We start from the raw sequence: 25213 nt of genomic DNA, 5'->3' as shown, positions 1-25213 counted from the left end.
CCTGACCCAAACACCACTCTGTAGAGAGTAAAGCTCAGCTTTGCTGGCGACCAGTGGACAAGCAGAAGAGGGGTCTCTCCTTTCTAGAGTACCCTCTGTTACCCGAACCTCCCTATGAGGGCCCCTGTATGCCCATCTATCTATGGATGATGCAGTCACAGAACCTGAAAGGTCAGAGCCTCTGGTTTACACATTCGTGTTATGTGACCCGAAGCCCCCAGGGCCCCAGCTTCCCCCAATACCCAACACCCAACACCACTCTGAGACACATAAATCTATATATTCTCTGGGATCCCAGAGGAAAAAGACTAACATCTTCAAAGAGCCCTGCTTCACTTCCAGGATTTCTCCCTGGCATTTGCACACGCTCCATGTTCCTATAGCCTTAAATTTGCACACCTTTAAACCCAGGAGACCAGGGAAAGCCCTCGACTTAATGGCACAGCTTATGAAGAGGAAAAGTTTTACCTACACATTCCTCTGACTTTTGTCCTATTTTTCAGGACATTCTGTATACAAACTATCGTCCACTTATTCCATATATGACTTTCCCTGGGCAGGTGATGAGAGGGACCGTGAAGTCTCAGCTTGAAAAGTGCCCTCTGCAATGCAGTTGAACTGGACTATTCCAGAGTGAATGATGTCGAGTCTCAACTTACTCTTCAGCGTGTGTGTGTGTGTGTGTGTGTGTGTGTGTGTGTGTGTGTGCCTGTTCCTTTGGAGGCCAGAGGATGTTGGATGCCCTGCTGCTGGAATTGCAGGTTATGTAGCATGTGTGCTGGATACTTGTGTCCACTGAAAGAGCAGCAAGGACTTTTAATCACTGAGCCATATCTCCACATCCAACTTTTATTTTATGTGTTATATGTCTGAGGATAACCTTGAATCCTGATCCTCCTGCCCTCTCCTCCTAAGTGCTATCATTATAGGTCTGAGCCACCACACCTAGTTCATGTGGTGCTGGGGTTGGACCCCAAAGCCTTGTGCATTCTGGGAAGCACTCTACTGGTTAAACTGCCTCCCCAGTCTCTTACTCTCCAGCTTTCTCAAAATTCAACTTGGCCCCAGAGCAGACCCTTATTCCTGTGTCTTCATCACAGACTCCGACTTTCCCTTCTTCCTGGAGCATGTTGCATGTAATGCCAACATTAAAGTCAAACACTTGGCAGGAAATAAGGTTTATCATGACTAACTAGGCCTCCTGAGGAAAGACGCCATACACCAGGCTGCACTGTGAGAACCATGCTCCCCTCTAACCCTCCTTCAGTCGTCAATGCAGCTCCATAGCCTCTGGGGGCTCCGAACTGTGTTTCCCAAGGTCTCAGAGGTATCAGAAGCCCTAAGAGTCACCGTGCTCCCAGCAAGGGTTCCCTTTGCTGGCTTGGATTGCCTGTGGCTTGGATTCTATCTTTTGAGCCCTAATCTTCAAGGCTGTGATCTGGTCCTGTGGGGTGGGGGTGTTGGTGTGTTTCATTTAAAAAAAATTAAGTGAGACATATGTTCTGTCACAGCTCTGCAGCTTCGCATCCATTAGCAGTAACAAGAGTTAATCTCAACAAGCTCGTAAATCTTCCTAGATAGCTAAGTACCTCAGTCTCCTCAGGAAAGTGCACTCCTGAGTGAGGATTTGGGGAGCTGGGCCATCAGAGAATAGACCCAGTGAATTTCTGTTGTGCGGTGAAGGGTCCATATGCTATGTATGTGTCCAGTGGCGGAAGGTGGCCATATTACCGTGTTCCCAGCAGAAACAAGACTCACAACCTGAACCCAGGTCTGTGTTAAATCTGCTGGGGAATAAAATGCCACAAAAAGTAGGTGTTTGACTGGAATTTTCCAGTGGTGGAACTTCCTGTGAGTCCCCCATGTCTTTATACATAATGCTAAGAACATCATTTATTTCACCAAGTTAGGCTTGGAACCTTTCTTTGGTCTGTCTGCACCCTCCTTTTTTCCTCCTCAGGAAAGTCACTCAACATCATGGCATGTATTCCATTTCTGTGAAATCTCCAGAAAAACAAATTCATAGAAACAGGAAGTTGATGAGGAGTGAGGAGGAGGATGGGGGAATGATGGCTAAAGAATTCAGGGTTTACTTTTGGGTCGTAAGATATTCGGAAGTTGTTGGGTGTGTGACTCTCATAGACTTCACAATGTACTAAAAGCCATTGAATTATGTGCTTTAGGTAAATCATGTGACGTGTGACTGATATCTCCAATTGTTTTTGGAAACTTCCTTTAATGATGTCTGTAATACGACCAAGTAAGACTCTCGGTTTCTGGTTTCTCCTGCCCAAAGATGTTCTCTGCTAACTTCTAAGGGAAGACACTGGCCTTCACTGCACAATCCAATCAAATAACCCACAGCTACCCTCTGCCAGCATGCAAGCCATCAAAAACCCAGCAGAATCCATGAGGAAAGGGGGTCTTCTCAGCAGCCCCAGTGTTCCCAACCCCTCTGACCCATTCTTATCTCTTCCCAGCTGCTCTCTCTGCCTCCATACTTGCCCCTTACAATTCAGTCACTCCATGGAGATCACAGTCTGCCTCCCAAACTGCATCAGATTGTATTGTGAAGGCACCACATGCTTTGGTTGCAGGACACCAAGAGACCAAGCTGGAATGGAGCCAGAAGTGTCCTGCCTGCTGGCTAAGTTTTCACGGTGCTGGGAGGTACCCCACAGGCTGCTGGGAGAGTATTGTCATCCACAGCCTTACACAGCTGTGAACCCTGCATGCTACACTACCTGTCTGCCAGACAAGATGTGCCCGTTGGTACAGTAGTGGCATGATGGTAGAGAGGGCAACCAACCATTTCTTGAAGGTATTTACCAAATCATATTCCCTTGTCCCACATCCTGCATTAGTCACTGTGTTTTATAGCAATCCAACTACCTTCCAAGGCCCTGACTCAGCTTCCTACCTCTCTCGGCCCATGCCCCCTCTCTCAGTCTAGGTGGGCTTTCTTGCTGCTCCTCCAACAGACTATCTTCCCTGTGCTTTGTTTTCTTCCTACCTGGAAGGCTACATCCATAAACCATTGTGTTGTTCTCTTTGAACACAACTCTTAGATCTCTGCTGAAAAGTTGTCTCCCTAGGAAGATGCTGCCTAAAGCAGTATGTCATCAACCCCCAGAGCTCTTGCCTTCACTTCCTTTCCATGTGGGGTATGATGAACAATATTATTCACACATTTATGTGTGTGTTCTCCGTCTCTCGGACGGTAATACAGAGCCCTGAGAGTAGGGCGTTTGTCTTTCTGATTACCTCCATTTCCTTCCACCAGAGCAGTGCCTGGCTCATGTCGGAGGTCTGATGTCGGAGGTCTGATCATTGCTTACTGAATGAAAGAAGCAACGCCTTTGCCACTGGAACCATCACGGAGAACCAGGCTTTTCTGGTCGACAGTGACCGAGGCAACAACCAAACTGCCTTGTCCTGTTGACCTCCAGGGCTGCTCTAAGCTGACTTCCTTCAAGACAGCGGCTCTGACAGAGTGAGGAGGAGTGAGGAGAAGTCCTTGCCAGTATAGAGACTCAGTCCACAGATGAGGGAGAAATCTGAGATTGAGAAACTACACACATCTTTTGTTGCTTTCTAAGCTCCCTTCCTAAGCCAGTCCTCTTTGTCCAAACAGCCTTAGAATGTCTTCACATAAGGGGGCGTATGGTCCGTTTCCTTATAAAATGAGAGGACGTGGAGTAAAGAGGCTCAGTCATTAAGAGCACATACTGCTCTGACAGAGGACCCGAGTTCAGTTTCCAGCACCCACATTAGATGGCTCACAACTGCCGGTAGCTCCAGCTCCAGGGGATCTGACACGGTCTTCCGCCCTCCACAAACACCTGTACTCACATGCACATGCCCACACACAGACACCCATGCATTCACATAATCAAACTTTCTAAAACTTAATAATAAATAAATATTTAAATGGAGACAACGAGGGGTTGGTATTATCACACACTGGATTGTGCCTCCCACTCTGCCCCAAGACATGGTCAATTCCCATCCCCTAGTACCTGAGAATTAGACCTTATTTAGAAATAGGCTCTTTGTACCTGTGATTAAGTTGAGATCATCAGAGAGAACCCAGTCTCATATGACTGCGGGGCTCCATGTTTCTGGAGAGCAGACAAAAGGAGACACCAGGAAGCACAAGGGAACCGCTTGCAGACTACCATGAGCAGGGGCTGCTGGGGGCTGGAAGGGGCGGGACAGCAGACTCCCAGGAGGGTTCAAAGAGACTCAACCACTTCCTTGACTTCACAGTCAAAGCTTCAGAGCTGGGAGTGGCTAAATCCCTCTGCTTCAAAGTTCTCAGATTTGAACTACTCAGTTAGGATGGCCCTAGAGAATCAATAAAGTGCCAAGTTGCTGGTAGAGCCAGGAAGGCATAGCAACATTCAAGCTTCTTCCTTTACAGGCATGGTACCAAGTGCCCTACAGAAGCTGGAAGGCCGGTAAGAGAAGGTGTTTTCAGTTCTTGAAATGCATGTGCATTCAAAGAGGGGTTGAGTGGATGTGCCGTCCTCTGGGTCACTATTTCTATGTGAGTATTTAAGCTCTACTGATGACAAGTTTGAGCTTTTCTCTAATGGATACAATCAACTTCAATCACATTCAAATTAGAGGGACCTTTGTTCTTCTGATTTAACTATTATACCCAGTCTTAAAGCCTCAAACACTTTTAAAATAGAGCTGGATATAGGTCAGTAGGGGAAATAGGTAGAAAAATCTACAAATAGGCACATGGATAAAGACAGTTCATAATGCTTATGATGTAACTGTTCTAATCCATCACACAACCACCTCAGATGAAGGTCAGGTTACTAAGGACACAATCAAGGTGTTGGTAAGTGATAAGTAAGCAGGATAATGAGGGGCAAGCTGTTCCTCATCCAAGCATTGGATCCATGATCAAGGGGGATGCTCAGAGTGGTTGCAATGGATTAACTCATGTGTTCCCCCAAAACAACCCAATTAGCAGATGGGATTATTATACCTATTTTATAGATATGGAAATGGCCATTGGCCAGATAAATAGCTGAGCCAAGCTTTAAACTCAGGCAGGATGACTACAGGCATGCACTGCATTATTAAACTATACTATGTGTCCTTGAATTAAGCCTATGATTCATTCTCCTTGAGGTCTTTAGGGACCTCAAACAAACCACACACCAGAGCACTACTCCCTGCCGAGCTCTTAACCCATTGAGAAATAAGAAAATTCAACAGGAGGCCAAAACATCCCCTCATTAATACAAGGGGCAGTCCTAAGAGAGTAGAGCCTTCTGCAAGAGCCAGAATGGACTAGCCATCTGCTCTCCCTCCAGGCTGGACCTTGCCACAGCCATCTGCCCACTGAACTGGATGAGAACAGAAAGCAAAGTGACCTCCTCAAGAAAGAGAGGCCAAGGGTTTGCCTCCTTACTCTGACGGGATGCGAGAGTGGGAAGTGGGTTTAAAGGCCAGCAGTGTTCAAGGAAAATCACTCACCATGGGAACCAAGAGAGCAGGAAAGAGGTGATCCAGGGGATAGCAGCCCTGTGCCATTTAAACAGAATCTACAAAGGCTCTGCCTGTCATCCAGGGCTGTGCACAAAGCATTCACCCAGGCCTTCTTTTCTGAGCCTTAAACAATCCTTTATTCGTGTTAGAAGCACATTTATCATGATTCTGCAGGAGAACTAGGAGGAAGGCGTACTTTTCAACTCACACTGAGCTAGGAAAGACACCGCCTACCTCACCAAGGTGTGGACTTGAGGCTGGGGCAGAGCTCAGTGGTCCAGCCATTGTCTTGCACGCATGAGGACCTGGGTTCAATCCCCAGCACCACGAAATGAGGTGTAAAACCTAAGGGTCAAATACAGCTCTCACAAGCAGGTTTGCCAACCCAAAGCAAGGGAGAGCTATTGGTGGATTTCAGAAGATGGGGTGGGCAATGGAAGAGGTGCTTTTGATGAGAGAGAGAAGGCTCTTGTTGCTTTATGCAACACACTCTCACATTAGCCCATGGGGTTGATTCTGCTGTCTCCAATGCTTTCAGGCTCTTACCCAGCATCAAAAGCCAAACAATGTCTTCTTGCTGACAGAGTGACAATGAACTCCACATTTCTGAGTAGTTCTCTGGCCCCTCCTCCTCACCTCAGTACGTCTTACTCTCTGTGTAAAGATTTTACTTGGTAAGGGTTTTATTTGGTATCAAATAATAGGAAAAACTCCCAGATAAATAACCACTCTTCTTAGGTAAAATAGTTCTAGAGTTGGGCAGTCCAAGGCTAATTCGCCTGCTCTATGGAGCCCTTGGGGACCCTGGTCCTTTCAAATATTTTCTCCATCATCTCTAAGATGTAGTTATTGGCTTTGTTGTTCTGTTTGGCTGCCAGCATTCCAGCCATTGCACCTGTATTCCAGATAGCAGACTGTAGGAGAGAAAGAGAGCAGGTCTGCCTGGGAGCTTCACATATCACTTCCACTTACCTTTAAACAGAACCTGTTCTCATGGCTGCTCCACACACATCTCCTGCCTATGGTTGCACAATGGCCACAAAACACACAGCTGGCTCTTTTTTCTCATAATATTCAGAAGAATTAGTATTGTTCAACTCTCCATGCTGTTAGCAACACTAAACATTGGGTGTTGCATGTCTTCGAGTTGGCTAGGGTTCAACTCCACCAGGCTGACTACTGATAAGCCATTCTGATGCACACTGCAGGAGGTGGACTGGCCCTCCTCCCAGTGCAGGTCTGTGACATTATCCCAGTTGCCCTTCCTCTTTGATGGCCATGGTGTAGCCAGGACATGTTCTTCTCAAAGACCAAAGGGGCACAAAAAGAAAACAGGTGGCGCCTTTAAGGTCTAGACACAGACAGCCACTGCCACCTCAGCCCACAGGCCGCTGAAGGGAGAACAAGTGCATTGTAGACAAGCTCGGGGCCCACCCGTGATGAGGACATCACAAGATTGTGATCTAGAGGAAGTAAAGAAAGCAAGCCAGGGTGATAACACACGTGGCTAGGGTCAGACAATCCTGAAGAAGAAAAGACAGGGGTCCAGAGACACTTGTCAGGCCCCTGGACACCTCTTAGAGCATAGCAGCTGTGTGAGAGATCAGCACAGTGCCATCACTATGATTCTCACTCTGTCTCAAGGCACCACGTAGATTAAGAGCACTCACAAGGAGCCAGGGAGAGAGGCAGTAGCCAGAAAGATGGCCATGGCAACTTCCACTGTTGAAAAGCTGAAACAGGGACAATCCTTTAATATCATTTATCAAAAATCTTAAGCCAAGAAAGAATAAATTCATCTCCAAGATGCCTCTGCCAGGAGACACCAGCCCACTGCCCCACAGATGTCTGTCCTCTGGGCTCTGAGGAGGGATGTCGGTGCTTCATATTGCATGGAAACCACCGGACCATCAAGTCCTAACTGGCCCTCTCAACACATATGACACTTTCAAACTTCATCCATTATCCCATTATCTGCACACATGTGTATGTATGTGTACAGGGACACAAGTGTGTACTGTATGTGCATGTGTGTGTATTTGTGGAGACCAGAGGACAGCCTCAACTGTCCTTCCTCAGCTGCTATCCATCCTGTGTTTTGAGATGGCCTCTCACTGGCCTGAAGTTTGCCAGTAGGCTGGCTGGCTGGCCAGTGAGTCCCAGGCATGCTGCTGTCTCCACCTCCCCAGTGCTGGGGTTACAAGCAGGCACCACTCCACGCAGCTTTTCTCATGTGGGTTCTGGGGTAATCAGGTCAGCTCTTCATGGAAAACGTACTGACAGAGACATCCCCAGGCCCCTCTGCCCCATCTTAAACTACTCAGATGCACCTTTGTACTATCATTGTGTTTGCTTCCAGCTGACTGCAAGCTCATCCCAGCATCTCCACTGACCTTTACATCTTCCCCACAGGCCCACATCACATTTCAAGAGCCCTGACCAAGACACTCAGCCAGATGGAATGTCTGTGAACCTCAGTCACAGGCCTCTCCTAAGTATGAGTGAACGCCAAGCACAGGCCTTTCCCAGGTGTGTGAACCTCACAGTCACAGGCCTTTCCCAGGGGTGTGTGTGTGTGTGTGTGTGTGTGTGTGTGTGTGTGTGTGTGTGTGTATGTGTGTGTGAACCCCACAGTCACAGGCCTTTCCCAGGTGTGTGAACTTCACAGTCACAGGCCTTTCCCAGGTATGTGAACCTCACAGTCACAGGCCTTTCCCAGGGGCGTGTGTGTGTGTGTGTGTGTGTGTGTGTGTGTGTGTGTGTGTGTATGTGTGTGTGTGTGTGAACCTCACAGTCACAGGCCTTTCCCAGGTGTGTGAACTTCACAGTCACAGGCCTTTCCCAGGTGTGTGAATTTCACAGTCACAGGCCTTTCCCAGGTGTGTGAACCTCACAGTCACAGGCCTTTCCCAGCTGTGTGTGTGAACCTCAGTCACAGGCCTTTCCCAGGTGTGTGTGTGTGTGTGTGTGTGTGTGTGTGTGTGTGTGTGTGTGAACCTCACAGTCACAGGCCTTTCCCAGGTGTGTGTCAACCTCACAATCACAGGCCTTTCCCAGGTGTATGTCAACCTCACAGTCACAGGCCTTTCCTAGGCCAAGGCTTGACCACAGGATGGACTCCATGCTTCAGTGTGTGGATCCCAATATCTGCTTTGAGCATCCGTGTCTCCTACAAAGATGGACCCAGACTATCCTGCAGACATCTAAAGCTTAAGCAAAAGATGGGAACAGGATGTGAGCACCTTGCTCATTAGAAGGCAGTCTGGCTAAGGCGATCAGATGGAGAGAGCATAGCACAGGAAGGACCTCCTCTGCATGTCTCTGGACAGAGAGTCGGGAGCTCCACCTACTTGGATAGAGAAGAAGGACATTTTTTGGTTTGCCTACTTAACATGGATGATTTTTCTACCAAGTTCATTTGGCCCAGAGCCTAGCATTTGTCAAGAACTATCTAGATGCCTGGAGCCTAGCATATGTCAAGAACTATCTAGATGAAGTTAAATAAAATTGGAAACTGACAAAATAATAATTGTACTACACACAAAGATTTATCTAGCTCAGTCTCTCTATTCAGATCTGTTCATATTCTTTCTCTCCCTCTTCCTCCCTCTCTTCCTCTCTCTCTCTCTCTCTCTCTCTCTCTCTCTCTCTCTCTCTCTCTCCCTCCCTCCCTCCCTCCCTCTCCCTCTCCCTCCCTCCCTGAGGACTAATTAATAATTCAGTGTACAATGGTGTGTTCTGATGGCTGCAAATATAGCAATTTTATTGATATTTGTTTCTGCACAACACAATGATGCCTCATTTTTCCAGGAGAGTCATTTTTCACAGCTGTGCCAGGCTTCTCACAATAAAACAGCCTACCCTTGGCACACCTGAAGTCCATTTGTTAAAAAAGAAATGTGGTGGTAAGGGGTTTGTAACAGACACAATGGCAAGCAGTGTGCTTTAAACACTGACATTTATTTGGGGTTTTCGAGGACTCATACATTATTAGGATAAACTCTAATTTATAACAGTATGTAATAGGCAAATATATAATACCATAAATTGCATTTGTACACATAAATACAAAATTTGAGGTAGGGCCTCAAGAGTAATGACTTCTTAAATGAATAATGCACAATATATAATAAGCACTCTATACGATAGATAGATATATATGATGCATCATTTTGTAACATATTTTCTTCATGTACAGTTGATGAAAAAATATAAGGACCTGACTAGGAAACATCTTTATTCATGAACAATAGTGCCCACATGAGATTCTTGCATTTAGAACACTACCCAAGTACATAATTTAATAATTAACCTACTCCTTGATAGGTCCATAATAAAGTGCAAAAGAACACGGACAAATGAGAGACACAGCAGTTCCCAGTTGACGCCTACCATCCCCCCAGTGATAGAGCACACCTGTAAGGCAGCCAGTTACCTGGAGACGTCGTCCTCAGGAACTAATCAAACTTCAGTTTGCTTTTCAGGGGTAAGGAACACCCATCTGAAATCCTTTCTCAACAGGCAGTTTACAGCAACCTATGCCAAGACCATATTTCACACTGGTTCTTCTAGGCAAGCACAGCTAAATGAGAGAAAGACAGGAAGTCTCACTCCCAGCCCTCAGGCCAGCTCTGCATAGCACACACTTCGAGACAGGGGAAACAGACTTGCTGGTCTTGGCCTCCACGCCTTGCATGTCAACCTACCATACAGAACACCCTAACTCATGCCAGTGCCCAGACCCAAACCCCAACCCCACAGTCAGGATGACCTCGCCACTGCACGCCCAGCAACAGTTACTGTGCTAGCCTCTGGGAAGAGGACAATGACCCACGGCCAAGGAGATGAAGAGTAAAGTGTCGGTTTAAGGCCTGGGAAGCCCATGCTGACAGAAAGGAACCGGGAAGCGCTGAGGCACACATAAATAACAGAAGGAAAACACAGCCCTGACCCCTCCCCTCAGTGCTGCGCCAATGTAGCGAAATCCGAGTCTCATCCACCCAAAGTCCTTGTGTACAACTCTTTCTAAAGTGCCATTCCCTGAAGTACGCAGCAATTGCAGCTCTCACGCATTAAAAACTCAGCAAAAGTTCCGAAGACGTCAAGGTCATTAGGATTTTGCCTTGACCACAGATATCATGCAAAAAAAAAAAAAAATACACAAGGGCTGATAAAACAACTACCAGGAAGACCAGAATTGGACACAGTTGTTCACAACAAACACAGCCTGGAGATTAGAAGAAATTTCTAGTGAGCAAGACAATTACACAAAGGTTTGCATAAGGAACCACAACATCAATAGTTAATAAATACATGGTGGTTTTTGTTTTAAGGATATTAAGGGGTTACTATTGTTCACATATGGCTTGTTTTTCTCTGAATGAGTTTATTGGTTGGTGGTATGACATCATCTCACAGATGGTAAACTCCCCACCACTGCACACAGGGAACTGAAGTCTTCAGTGTCCAGGGAGAAAGAAGCTCAGGTGGCAGTTATGACAGTGCTTTCATTTTCTATTTACTCATTCATTTTTTTCTTCCAATCGAGTGTGCATTTTAGTAGCATGGAAACAGTCCATCTAGACGGATACATATCCACTCTCAGTATCCCGACCAAGTCCTCAGGAGGCATACGCTGAGATACACCATGAATGGAAACTACTCAGACACCACTCCTCCCTGCCAGGGAGAGCCTTGAAGTTGAACGTGGCAATGAATGTGGACAAAACTAAACTTCAAAGGCAGCTGTGTCCAGGTGAGCCTGGAACCTTTTCTTACTTTGTCCTTCTGAGCAGCTTTTATATGAAATTAGAGAAAGAAAAAAAAAGCAACAACAACAAAATGGACAAGTACTCAGGGGCAGCTTCTAGGTCTTTCCTAAACGCATCCTACTAGACACAGCTATAGCTGCCCCAGTTACAAACGCCCTAACTGATGAGGTCTCCAGTAATCCAACTCTCAGTTCACATCCGGCAGTGCCAACAGCCTCCCCCACTTCTTTCTTTTAATCACAGAGGCAAAAATTAGTAAATTGGGTTGGCATCCAGCACCAGTCCCAATTCCAGCCCAGAGGAAAACAGGAAGCCAGAAGCACACACAAATCCCATGTGTGCTTTTCCTAACCTGCAAACTGGTGGGGCTGCGGGTAGTTTCCAGACTGACCTCCCCACCCCCAAACACACACACACACACCACCGAAGTCTGGGTACCACCCTGCAATATTGGAGCAGGAATGGGCTGCTCATCAGTGTGGCTTTCTGGGGAAAACATAATGACAGCAGATAGGAGACAGCTGAGCCCACAGCTTATCTTCCTAAAATAAGGGAAGCCTGAGACTCCATCTCTGTAACAGTCTAGCAAGACCTACTTTGGGGAAATTGGGAGAAAGGAGAAATGGAAGAGGGAAGGCAAACCCTGATAGAAAAGACATGAAAGCCAGGAGTTCAAAACCCACCACGATCCCTTCCCTAAAATCTGTCGTGGCTACTCTGGGAAATCCAAGTACCCATCATTGTTGGCAGGTGGTGTGAGCACTTGCCCTAGGAAAGGGAGAGTCCAATACAATGATTTCAGACACTTTACATAGTGGAGTCATCTTTTTAAAAGGATACGTTAAAATCTGTTATTGGGGCATCATTGCATTGTGTGGGATGAAAATGTCACATCAATATACAAGATTTGAACCGAAAACTTTGCCTGAGACCCTGTTATATGAAGACAACTCATAAGAAAATGATTGAACCAGTCTCCCCTAGAGGAAACTATTTTAGGTTACGATATTAATACTGTAAGAAGAAAAGAAATAAAAGCCCAGACTATGCTACTCTAAAATCGCCATCTTTGTGGTGATTCCTAAGATATTTATAAGGACAGAAAACACCACTACATGCTATGTGTACATACTGCATGAGCACACATCACACTTTAAGAGTTTCATATATGCCTGCTTGGGAGACACTGTAATAAAGGGTACGCCTGGCCAGGCTCTGCAGATGGGTGGCTTATTCTCACTAGAGGGCAGTAACAATAAACACTGTGAATAGGGAGTTCCAGAAATTGAACTGGCTAAATGCAGTCTTAAGAGCTATAGTCTTAATTGGCTTACTCACTATCTAGCTAAGCTGTATTTATTAGAAAGTCCTGGAAATACAGTGACCTAAGCCGTACAACCCCAGGGGTGAAGAATAATATGATTGCTTTCTACCAATCTCTTAATTTCTCTGATTTCCCTATGGCTACAATTGGCATTTACTGTTACTTAAAAGGGAGTAAAAATTGAGAAAGTATTGTTTAAGAGTTTGTGTCCCATATATATATAATATACAGACAGAACCAAGGTAAGTCTCATTTTCCCAGAGGTTGAAGGACAAGGTATCTACAGCTTATAGAAAGAGATTTGGAGGCAAAGAGACAGCATACTATGGCACTGAACCATGGTGCTAAAGACATCATGGCAAATAGAACAGCGGTACAAAAGTAGACATGCAAATCAAAGTATGGCTTCTTGTGCAGGGGGTGGAAAAAAAGACCCAAAGAATTAACTCCCAAATGTGGTTATTATAAAGATGGGAAAGGAGGAGAAGGAGGAAGAGAAAGAGGAGGAGGAAGGGAAGAAAGAGGAGGACAGACAGACTGAGGAAAGAAAATGGACAGTCCCTTCAGATCCACAGCATAGAGAGATGAAGCATCCGAATGCATGTTATATTTGGTCAAAATAAAGGAAACGGATATGCAAACCAAACCACCCAGTGGTGCCCAAATCCACCTACCAGCCTTGTCTGCATCTAGAACAAATTCCAGCACTGCCTCTGCCTAAATGCACCTGACCTGAACTTTCGGCTTCTGAATGAGATCATGGCATTGCCCAGCTGAGCTGGATGGTGTTGATGAGTCCAAATCCACAGTCCTGAATGTCTGGATTCTCCTCATGCCCTACTCCTTCCAGCAATGAGAACACACATGGGAATTTCTCTACCGCCAAACCATGCACCTGCCAGCACTCACCTGTCAACCCCCCCACCCCCTGCAGGATGAATGAAGCACCCAATCAGGGGACCAATCCTTCCAGAAACTGATATCACAGACACAGGCAGACAGTGCTTCCAGTGGTCTGTGTGACCCTCACTACAGCATGCGACAGACACTATGTCCTACTTTTCTATGGAACACTCTCATGCACGGCTGTGAAGCGAAGTGTGGGGAGAAAGAAGAGAATTGGGGATAAAGCTGGCGAAAGTGTGAAGGGGAGGCAGAGAGGAAAACCAGGAGTAATGCAGGACCATCCACACTACTGGACTAGCACTGGGTGCCCAGTTCCAAATCCTTCACTGGCAGTTTGAGTCCCAGGGATGAGGTTCCCAAGGGGTCGATCATATTCTTGTAACGCTCTCCACGGTGCTGAGCTAAGAATGGGCCCCAGTCTGGCTGTGGTGAGCATACCAACTTCAGCCTCTGCAAAAAAAAAGTCAAAGATACACGTAGTTATAACAGGACTGTACCTTCCTCCACTATGGCACCCCTAGCCATCTTCAAAAGGCTAGGGACCACTGCTCCAGATCCCTCACTGGAGCCGAGAGGTTCCTGCAGTGAGAGAGACGATCAGGAAAACCAGCCCGCGTTCATTAACTAGCCCAAGGATCGAAAAATCAAGACTCAGTTTGGTTCACTTGAAATTATTTACATCACCCTGAAAGCATCATTGTGATTGCTCCATGTTTGCCTTGCACAAGATCAGTAGAAGACAAAGGGCCCAGATTTTAATTATACATGTCCCCCCACCAAGTGAAGAGAACCCACAAGTTTCTACTTCTGCTTCCATACAGCGAAAGTCATGGGCTCAATTACATTTGTTCTGTAGTCTCAATGGTGGATTGCTACATCAAAATAATTGGATTTTGTTTAGCATATTTCCCAAAAGTATATAAATGGCAAAGATAAAAACCAACCCCAAAGATATATCACCAAGCACGAACAAAGATTTTAATTATCTGTTAACAAAAATATGTTTCTGACTTGGTTCAGCAGTGCAGGTTCATATAGGTTAGCTTTAAAATAATGGGGTGTCTCTAGTCCTTCAACTGAAGTTTTTATAGAAAATAAAATCTGACAGAAACATCTAGAAAAAGAAAAGAAAGCTTACTTCTTACTATATAAGAGGGAATAATTATATGTTTATTACCTATTAAAGGGAATCTGGTTCTTGTAGCTGTTAGTTTAATCTCCCCTTAATCATCAGCCTGCAACCTTTGTGTCCCAAATTAACCATAATAAATTTGCACAGCCAACCCATCAATCTAGAGAATTCCAGGCTGCAACAACAGTAGCAGAGGTTACAGCAGGTTCTGTTTGGAGAAAGAGATTCTTGAGTCCTCTGGCAAGAAGGTGGCTATGAGGAGTGTCACCCTGGGAGTAGTTGGGGCCAGAGTTGATTTACACCCGAAGACAATGAACAGATTTTTCTGGGGATGCAAACCAGAATACAACTTGAGTATGAGGACCCATCTTCATCTGGAGGTCAGTGAAAACAAGGGCTACCTACTGACCCACACCAAGTGACTGCTAGTGTTGTGTGCTGGCCATGCGCTCACCCCCATCCTGCTTCTCCCTCCAGCCTCTTCCTCACATGGATCTAGCTGCCCAAGAGCAGACCCCACATGGTCGTTCTCCACCCCAGTGAACAGGTATTTCTTTTTTACATTGCTCTAGCTCAGCCGTTCTCAACCTGTGGGTTTCAACCCCTTTGGCAAACCTCTAACTCCAAAAATGTTTACATAATGATTCCTAACAGCAGCAGAATTACAGTTATGAAGTAGCAATGGAAATCATTTTAGGGTTGGGGGTCACCCCAACATGAGGAACTGTATTGAGAGGTCAAAGCATTAGGAGGGCTGAGAACCACTGGTCTAAATGCCTCCTAAACGTGAGCATGCATCTAAATCGCTGGAAGATGAGCCCAAGATTCCACTGAGCTCAGTGCAGTCATGAGAGCCTGATTGTCTGCATTTATGACAAGCTTCCAGGTGCCTCTGGATCAGACCCTGATCCAGTGCTGATATGGTCCAAACGCCTTCAGGATGGAGACAGAGTTCACTCATTCTCAGCCCACCTAGGCAAGAGTCCTTTTTTCCTTACATAGCCCAGGCTAGTCTAAAGTTCACAATACAGTTAAGGATGGCCTTGAACTCCTGATCATCCTGCTTGTACTTCCCAAGTGCTAGAATTACAGGTGTGACTTCTCATAAGTAAGAAAAGCTGGGTGGTTCTTCAGTGGCAGCCCCACCCACTCTGTGGAAAAGGTCAGGGTTATTTTCAGGACAAGAGTAAAATGGGTTCAGATAGGGATTGGCTGGTGTGCTAGTTAGCCTGGCACAGCTACAATCATCTAGAAAGAGGGAATGCCAACCACCGAGGAATTTTCTCCATCAGATCAGCCTGTAGGCAAGTCTTTGGGACGTTGTCGTGATTCATGACTGACATGGGAGGGCCCAGTCCACTGTAGCAATGCCAGTCCAGGCAGATAGTCTTGAGTTATATAAGAAAACAAAGGGAGCAAGCGAGCCAGTAAGCAGCACTCCTCCGTGGCCTCTGCTTCTGTTCCTGTCTCTAGGTTCCGGCCTCCAGCTCTTGCCCCAACTTCCCTCTGTGAGGGACTGAGACCTAGGAATACTGAGAAGAAGTAAGCCCTTCGTCCCCAAGCTGCTTTTGGTCATGGTTTTATTGGAGCGACAGAGCCTAACTGTGACAGCTAGTAAATTTAGAAAAGCCAGCCTCTCCTCATTCTCACCGTGCCCTGCAATGCATATTACACCCTGAGAGTCATCATATTTTTAATCAGCTTGGCTCTTCAGCCATTCTTAACCCAGGAACAATAGGGGACAGTGGTGACATTTGGTAGGGAGGAGGCTTGGATGTAGAGGAACACTAGGGAAGGGGAAACCCTATGTGTGGTTAAAAAACAAACTCCAAGATGTAAATAGCAGCCCGAGGAGGAGGGAGTGGAAGCTCTAGGAAAGAGGAGACATTCTGATCATCCATCCCAGGGCTGCCAGAACAGTGAGGAATACCACAATAACAGCTCAGCCTGACGATTGGCTGGGCTCCTCTGTCACAGGAATAATACATAATAAAAATGGTTTAATAGAATCGGCTGCAACTGTAATTGCTTACTCACCCGGTATCCTTCTTGAATGCGTTTACTGAATCTTTTGTTTTTAATGCATAGAGCTCTTAGGATCTCTCCCTGGGGAGAGGCTAGCAGGGGGAAAGGAGCCGGTAGAATTACCTCAATAAATCTGCCAGGAGCCAGATACATTTTTATCACAAACATAATCGGGATCCAGATAACAGAGCAGGCGAGCATCAGCCATCCAAGCACCATGGACCAGTTAGGGTAGCGGTAAGAGCCGTAGGTCATGGGCTCCCACTGGTAGAAGCTGAAGCAAAGGATAAACTAGGAGAGAAGAGGAGAAAGGTACATTAGGGTGATGATGTGAGTCATGCATTCCTTCAACAGGCACGTGCTCCATGTTTTCATTCCTCTTACCGCCTCTTATGTATGCTCTTGTCCATCTGAAAAGAGATTTTCTAATTGAAGAAAGTAAACTCCACGGAGATGAAGGGGCCATACGTACACTCAGCTACTGCTCCTCCCTGTGTTTGCCAGTCCCATAGGAAGTCAGCAGGGTGTGGGCATGTGTCTCCACACGGAGAGGCCACACCAAGAGAAACAGCACTGTGACTGTCGGGGACAGGTAGGAGAGGGCATGCCGGGAGTTCTGAAGAGATTTTCTGAACTATCATTGATAATCAAGCCTTTGTTATAATGTTAATAGAATCGGTTAAGATGTGTTAAATTTATATATTTCAATCTTTTTAATCAAATCCACTTGGCCTCGTCCTTGAACAAGGAGTGGCCCACATATAGGAGCTGCCTCTAAAGTTGACTATGTGAGATCCAAAATGGTCCCCTGGAGGTGGCTGGTCTAGAAGCATGGTTCTGTAAGAAGCCATGGCAGAGAGAGAAGATGTGCAGCCCGTCCACTGACTCAAGGTGAACAGTGTCATCGCCAGTGAGTCCAGAGACCTGACTCTACTGCTAATGAGCCGAGGGCCTCTCAGACTTCTCAGCCACAGAATGGGTATATTTCACAGCATGTATACAGGGCTGAGATTTTCTGGGGTCAGAAATCTAGCATTTGCTCCAGAGTTCTTCCTCATTTTTTAAAAGGGTATGATGTGGGTTTTGCCCATTATCTGCTATCTCATCGTACTTCGACTGGCAACAGCTCTGAGATCCATCCAAAGGCTTGGCTGGGCAGCTGAAGAAGGCCAAGGCATGTGCTGAAGACAGAGTCACCTTTCTAGGGAACCAGGCTTCAGATAGTCCCAGCCCAGTCCCAGGCACCATTTCCCTAGGCAATGTGGTTCTGTGTGTTCTTCCTGCCTGTGGCCTGGAACTGTCCACACGTCCTGTCCCTGGCTCCACCTCTCCCTTCCTACCTTGAGCTGTAGAGTCACAAAGTGATGGGAGGGGATTACATCAGTGAAAATAACTGGTGGGAGCTTCTGGGAGAAGCGTGAGACCCTACACAAGCACAAAGTACCCAGGCTGCCAGGGTGAGGGATTCTTCCAATGCAACAATAATTCATATGTTGACTCAAAGCAATGTGAGCCTGAAGACGAGGCTCCCATGGAGAGTGAGGTCTACAGTAGCCACCCCTGCTTTCAAACACTTGCCCCTGGAGTCATTAAGCTTTACTAGCCAGTCTATTGGAAGTATGGCCCGATGTCATTGCAGCATGCTGCACTATTTCATTTACTATATAAATAGCAATGCATCTGCCTATGTGTGTGCCTTACTCGGTAACGTGATCAGACTGTGCATATGATAATTGCAGGAGGGTATTTATGGCTCCATAAATCTACCACGGCATGAAGAAGAATGATGGATTTTATTTCAGAGGCCATGAAGTAATTTAAACCCATAATCTTACCCTAGGCCAAGACCTCAAAGACATCTATGCTATGGAGGTAAATGGCAACATAAAGGCAGGGCTGAGACCTTTGACACCCATTTCTGCTTGTGCAAATATCACATCAAACTTTTAGGCACAAGCTGATTGCATGCCATAAATTTCCCTTTGCCACATCAGCTTTGATGAAAGCCTGCCCTTGAGTAGGCTTTGCCACAGGAAATGGGGATTTAGCCACTGAGTCATGCCCATCCCTACCAAAGCAGACACAGGAGAGCCACTGGTTGGTGATGATGGAAGTGACCATATCTCTCGCTCCAAACAACACAGAGAATCTACCTCAAGACAGTTCCAGGGCATCTCCACGGCTTCTGACATGAAATCTAGCAAATCGGAGCGGAACTGAGGAACCGTCCAAGAATGAAAATAAGAAACAACAAGCCCTTAGAATTCCTTCTCCTGATTCTGAAGACTGAACTCAAACTGGCCATGCTCCATCTGAGGTTGGGAACCTCAGAAAGCATAGGTTGGAGTTGAAGCCCACCCTACCTCAGACGCAATATTTTGTCCCTGTGGCCTTGTGGCTTACAGCAAATTCCTTTTCCTCTCTGAGCCTCGATGCACACACTTGAAAAGTGGAAATACAGCACGGGTGTAAACTTCAAGGCTGCTGAAGGGCCTGCCTCAAAATGCCTCCTCCCCCTAGGAGTAGCAGGAGGAGGACGGCCTCGTGGTGCGTCTCCACAGAACACGGAAAAATTCTAACACTCTTCTGGGACTAGAGGAAAAGGAGGGCAGGATCTAGAACAAATTCTAGCATCGACTCAGCTGATAATAAACCATGAGGAGCCGAGAGGAGGGGGTCAAAGGTCAGCAGGGACAGGCTTTGCTACCACAGTGTGTGCAGACAACAGGTAGCACCCTCTTCTTCACACCCACAAGTTAAGCCAAGCTCCCCACACACTTCAGCTCTGGGCATCTGTCTTCAAAACTTTTCAGTTCTCACGGACTTTTCAGGCCACCGAGATGGATGTGGGTAAGCTATTGGTGTCAACGTAGAAAACAAAGACTGTGGAATGGATTTCCCATCTAAACCTCTAGTGTTCCAGAAAGATGCGGTTTGATTAAAACACACTCTGAGGTGGGGGGCGGGGGGAAGGCAAGCAAATGAAGAAAACATGTATTTTCATTGCACTTGCTTTTAGCCGTCCTGCATCTTAAGCAAAGCTGGTCTCTGGGAGTGAAAAGTGGGCTCTTTATCTGGTTTCTAGCGCCACCTACTGGACAAATAGAAATTGACCAACAACTTCCTTCAGCCTTGCCCAAAAAGGACTCCCAAAAGCCAGAGGAAGAAAAAGACAAGCCTCAGAGGATGGCAAACACAAAATCCCTGCTAACTAATTTGCTTGGGGAAGAGAGTGAGGCCACACTGACAGCTTCCGGCACAATAATGGGGGTGACAAAGTGCGAGGCTAAGTCCCCGTACAGGTCATGGGCACATGAAAGGCTCTGTTTGTTAGAAGGCGAATGTCAGGTGATCTCAAAAGACCATCCTCACATGTGAAGATGACAAAATGGCTCTCAAAGCAATAAAGTCGACAGGGAAAGCCTGATTAAAGCTACATTAATCGTAGAGCAGACACACTGCATGGTGATTAGGAGCCAGAACATGTAGGTTCAAATCCAGACTGCTGCCAACTGTTGTACAGTCAACGCTAGGTCAGTCACATAACTCCAGGCTTCGTTTTTCCTGTGATATATTGGTGGTGGTGGTGGTGGTGGTGGTGGTGGTGGTGGTGGTGGTGGTGGTGGTGTTTTGGTTTTTTTCTGAGACAAGGTTTCTCTCCCTGAACTTACTCTGCAGACCAGGCTGGCCTCAAACTCAGAGAGATCCACCTGCCTCTGCCTCCTGAGTGTTGGGATTGAAGGTGTGCATCCCCACTGCCTAGCAGTGATAATTGTTTTAATTGTCAACTTGATGCCACGCAGAATCACCTGGAAGGGAGTCTCAATGAAGGACTGCGTAGTTCAGCTTGGCCTATGGGGTATCATCATGCTTCTGTCAACTGATGTAGGAAGATGCAATCACTGTGAACTGCATCATTCCCGAGGGGAGGGGGGTAGGGGGTGTCATATTGTAGAGATCAGGGACTGGAGAGATGGCTCAGAGGGTTAAGAGCGCTTGCTGCCCTTGTGGAGGACTGGAGTTTTGTTCCCAGCTCACAGCCACCTGTAACTCCAGCTCCAAGGGACCCAATGCCATCTTCTGGACTCTGCAGGCACCCACATGCACCTGCACATACATGCACACAGACACACACAGACACACATGTAATGAGATGGCAGAATAAATCCTTTTCTGAAAAGTGGAAAGCCAGCTGAGCACTGACAAGCACGCGTGCCTTCATTTCTCTCTGCTCTTGACTGTGGGCGGAGCTAGCTGCTTCAGGCTTCTCCCACCATGACTTCCTCCTTACGATGAACTACAACCCGGAACTGTACGTGAGAATGAACCTTTTGTACTCTGAGGTTTTGTTTTTTGTTGTTGTTGTTGTTGTTTTGTTTTGTTTTGTTTTTTTTTGTTAGGGTAGCTTATTATGGTAACTGAAAATGAAATAGGACATTCCCCTTCTACGAGACAGAGATAATTATGCCAGCCTGGCAGGACTGTGAGAGAAGAGGCTCTACCCACAAAGCACCTCGAACTGAATCGGGACCTTGGTAGATGTGTGGTTTACATGGCTGTGGACTGCTATCTACTAGCACATAAGGCAGATGGATAGAATGTGCACACTCTATACAGATGTGCTGATGCCTATTCATCAGTCCCAGCTCCTCCCCTGACCGGCTGGGTACCCGTGGGTAAGTCACTTCACCTTTCTGAGCTTCAGGTTACCCACCCGGAAGACAAGAGCAATACCCATCCCACCAGCTCCCCAGGCTCATGGGGAGGCACGCGTGTTCAAAGTTAGAACACCAGCATGCACACAGGCAGTGTCTGAGAAAAAGCTCTCGGCCCTTACAGTTAAAATGGTCGGGGTGACGAATGCCCAGCAGACTTTCCAGAAGATGTTGGGCTGGAATCCAATCATCATCTCGATGTCTTCACAGAACCTCTGCAAGCCTGCAAAGAGACAACAGAGGCTGTGTGTGAGGGGCAGGGCAAGGGCAGGGAGAGGCAGACACCAGGGCCTCTCACTCAAGACCCCTGACTAAGGTAGAGTCCAGATGAAGTCAACATAATCCCTGTTGCACAGGAAACCATCAGGCGGATGACTCGCTGCCAGGGACACTGGGGCTAACTGAATGTTGAAATAGTTACTAAACACCCTCTTCAGTGAGGTTCAAAGCTGTCATGGCAGCATCTCCAAAGCTTGGCTTCAGGAGTCTTGGCAGTGACACTTGCATGATTATGGCTGCTTTGGGAGGTGGCTTGGTATGCTTGTTGACAAGTCCGGCAGAAAAAAAGGTTTTGGTAAACCAAGATACTGTATTACGAAAGGCCCAGTACTTAGCAAGAGTTTCTGTGGGCTGGATTTGTGTTTCCCGCCCTCCCAAGAGCAATTCCATTGTGTCCACGTAGCTCTGCTGAGTGTATGATGATGGTTACAGGTGGAACCAATGTAAATTCCAAGTGTCCACCACACACTCAGCTGGAACTGAAGGGCTTGTCTTCCTGGCCACTCCCCAACTTCACTAAAGTAAATGCAAAGGAGGCAGCTCTTCATCCAGCCCCACATAGCCACCCTCCTGGTAACTCCTCAGTTCAGGAGCACTGCTTGGAAGGAAGGGGACTGTGTCATAAGTGGTACCCCTCAGAACTGGGGGATCAATATGCAAAGGGGACCGGATAGCTTCCTGAATGCGAGTCTCTGTATTGGGAACGTCCCAAACCCCATCCTGGCATATTCACGATGTGTTCCTCATAGAGAGAGGGGCCCTGATATGCTGATGACAGAAGCACAAATTAATATGACCATCATAGACAATTTAGAGATTCCTCAGGAAATTAAAAATAGAGGTTAACAGAGAACCAGCATTCCCACTATGAGTATACAGCCAAGAGACATGGAACAGTGTGGTGAAGACATCTGACTACCGGCTCACTGCGACACTGTTCACAGTCACCAAGTCATGAAAGTAACCTGCCTGTCTGCAACACTGTTCACAGCCACCAAGTCATGAAAGTAACCTACCCGTCCACCCAAGATGAAGGAAGAAAAGGTCACACACACGTACATGCACATTAGCACATACATACACACAAATACACATGCACACATAGGCATACACATAATCACACACATGCACACATACACAAGCTATATCATACTCAACCACACAAATGAACCCAAAGGACATTGTGTTATGTAAAGTAAGCCAGATAGAGAAAGACAAAGGCCACATAATCTCCCTTGTATGTGGAATCTATAAAATATATATATAGTCATGGATGCAGAGAGCAGACGGGAGTTACCAGAGATTGAAGAGTGTAGATGGAGCCATACTGGCTGAAGGGTATGATGTTCCCGTTAGAATAAACACTGAGGGGTGTCTGAGGTAATGACTGTGTTAGCTAGTTTGATGCAATCATTGCATTGCACACATTATTGACAGTGTCATTTGAACTCCATAAGGATATGCAGAATCATTTGTCAATATCAATAAACATAAACAAGTTTGTCATTTAATAAATAGATATTCTAGCCAGGTGTGGTGGCTCACACCTGTAATCCCAGTTCACAGAGTGCAGATATAGGAGAATCACCATGTGTTCAAGGCCAGCCATAGTGAATTCCAAGCCAGGGCAACAGAGTGAAAACCTCTCTCTCTCTCTCTCTCTCTCTCTCTCTCTCTCTCTCTCTCTCTCTCTCTCTCTCTCTCTCCTTTCTCCCTCCCTCCATGTGTATGTGTGCATGCACACGGATGTATGTGTTCCATCTTACATGTATGTTATATTACAAGTTTATTTTATGTTTGTGTTTGTGACTGGAGATGGAACTCAGGGCTTCATGGATACTAGACAAGTACTACCACTGAGTCACACCCACAGCCCTTGAGAATTGTAGAGCTTATGCAAAAAAGAGGGGACTACTCATCACCACGCCAGTAACAGATCCTGACATCATTATGGCCCCCGACTCTAACATTTATAGCTATTCCCATCTAGTTGAGACCAAGCCAGTCAGCCCCTTCAGGAATCTCCAGCCCTCCGGTGAGAGACACCAGAGCAGAGCTTGGACTGTTTACTAAACAGCAGCCCGCACTAGGAAAGGCTCAGAGACTCAAAACGCAGCTTCCCTCAAGTCACCCAACTATCTCCGGTGTCATCTGGGCTTCTTGCTCTACTTAATAATTCTGATGGTGGCCTTCAACAAATGTGGTACACGGAGCACTGGATGAGGAGCTGGGACCCAAGGACCAAACCCCAGTTCTGACTATAGCTCACTGTGTGACATTCACCTGCTGAGGGTGCTGAGACAATGTACCCCTGGGGCCTATCCAAAGAGGTCCCTCCATGGGGCAAAGGGACTCCATGCCACTCCCACAGGTGTACAAGCAGGAACTGAACATGGGCCTTGCCAACTCTGGGTGTGTCTTCTTCTTTGTTCCCTTCAAATGAGGGAGCTCTGAGTGTTGGCCATCTTGGGTCAAAGGAAGCAGAGGTCGAAGTGAAGGACCTCAAAATTATACCAAGATGCTGAAAATGGTTTTCCAGACAGTGAAAAAATGAAGAGAAGAGGGAATTGGGGGAAAGGAAGGATATTGATTCTAGAAGCTTCTGCTGTCAGCATCGGTCCAGTCACAAAACGCTTCCTCTCCACTACACCATCCCCAAGAGACAGTGATGTGTGGATGGACAAACTCTGCTTTAGCAGGGTTGAGATTAGCCCTGAGGAAAGCAGCCAGTAGCTTCCTCTGGGAAGAAGGGGTGTGGCCAAAGCGCTCACTTCTCTCCTGGGAGTGGGGGACAGAGCTGACCCTGAAGCGGTGGAGAGGCTGGATATTGGAGCTCAGTTTGGAGTGGCCTCAGTTCTGAGCATTCAAAGGCCTTCGTTCTGGGGCAGGATTAGACCCGGCCAGTCAAGCTGGGCTCAGTATCTCACAGGTGGAATCTAGAGGCCCCAGTCTCTGCCTCAGATAGCATAGGCCTGTAATTCTCTCTTCTGCTGTTGATAGGCTAGCCCTGCAGATGCACTCCAGGGGCACCAGCGAGGAGTCACCCAAAAACCTTCCTGCCCCAGCCCTCACACCCAAGTCCCTCCCTGTCAATGGTTCCCTGAACTTCATACTTTGCTTATATGGTTCCCCCTGCCTGTCCTGGCCACTGATCAAAATCTGTCTTGCCTTCAAGGCCTGAATCATGATTAAGACACTGATCATAGAGATTTGAGCACGCTTAAGAGACCTGTCTGCTAGATGGCCTTGACCTTGGAGGAGAAACATAGAAAATAGTCAAAGAAAGCCAAGTAGCTGCTGCTCCGTGAACTCACAGGAAAGCAGTGGGGGTGGGGGTGAAAACATGGCAGACACACGGCTACCACTCTAGACTCAGTAAGCAGACGTGGGGCTGGGAAACAGCCACGCATGCTCCATCCCAGTGACCAACCCTGAACTGGGACCCAAACCGTGCTTCAACTGACTCGGGCTTCCCGTTCACAGACCACAGCCCCGCCCTTGGTCTAAACATAGCTCCCAGAGCTGTGATCCCTAAGATGGGACCAAGGTCGAG

At 46.9% G+C, this 25213-nt stretch overlaps 1 protein-coding gene across 1 annotated transcript in view; it reads right to left on the bottom strand.

The window, feature by feature from the left end:
* Window positions 1-9275: 9275 nt before the first annotated feature.
* Window positions 9276-25213, bottom strand: part of Slc6a5 (solute carrier family 6 member 5) — a 56469-nt gene continuing 40531 nt past the window's right edge. Inside the window, exons 14-16 of the mRNA XM_028880168.2 lie at window positions 21504-21604; window positions 16790-16957; window positions 9276-13959 (exon numbers count right to left, since the gene is read on the bottom strand). Of these exons, the coding sequence (XP_028736001.1) occupies window positions 13804-13959; window positions 16790-16957; window positions 21504-21604 (425 nt within the window). The 3' untranslated portion in view covers window positions 9276-13803. The remainder of the gene's footprint in view (window positions 13960-16789; window positions 16958-21503; window positions 21605-25213) is intronic.

The sequence above is a fragment of the Peromyscus leucopus genome, chromosome 1, assembly GCF_004664715.2.
Source record: "Peromyscus leucopus breed LL Stock chromosome 1, UCI_PerLeu_2.1, whole genome shotgun sequence".
NCBI classification, from domain to species: Eukaryota; Metazoa; Chordata; class Mammalia; order Rodentia; family Cricetidae; genus Peromyscus; species Peromyscus leucopus.
This window is presented reverse-complemented; position numbering and strand designations above follow the sequence as displayed.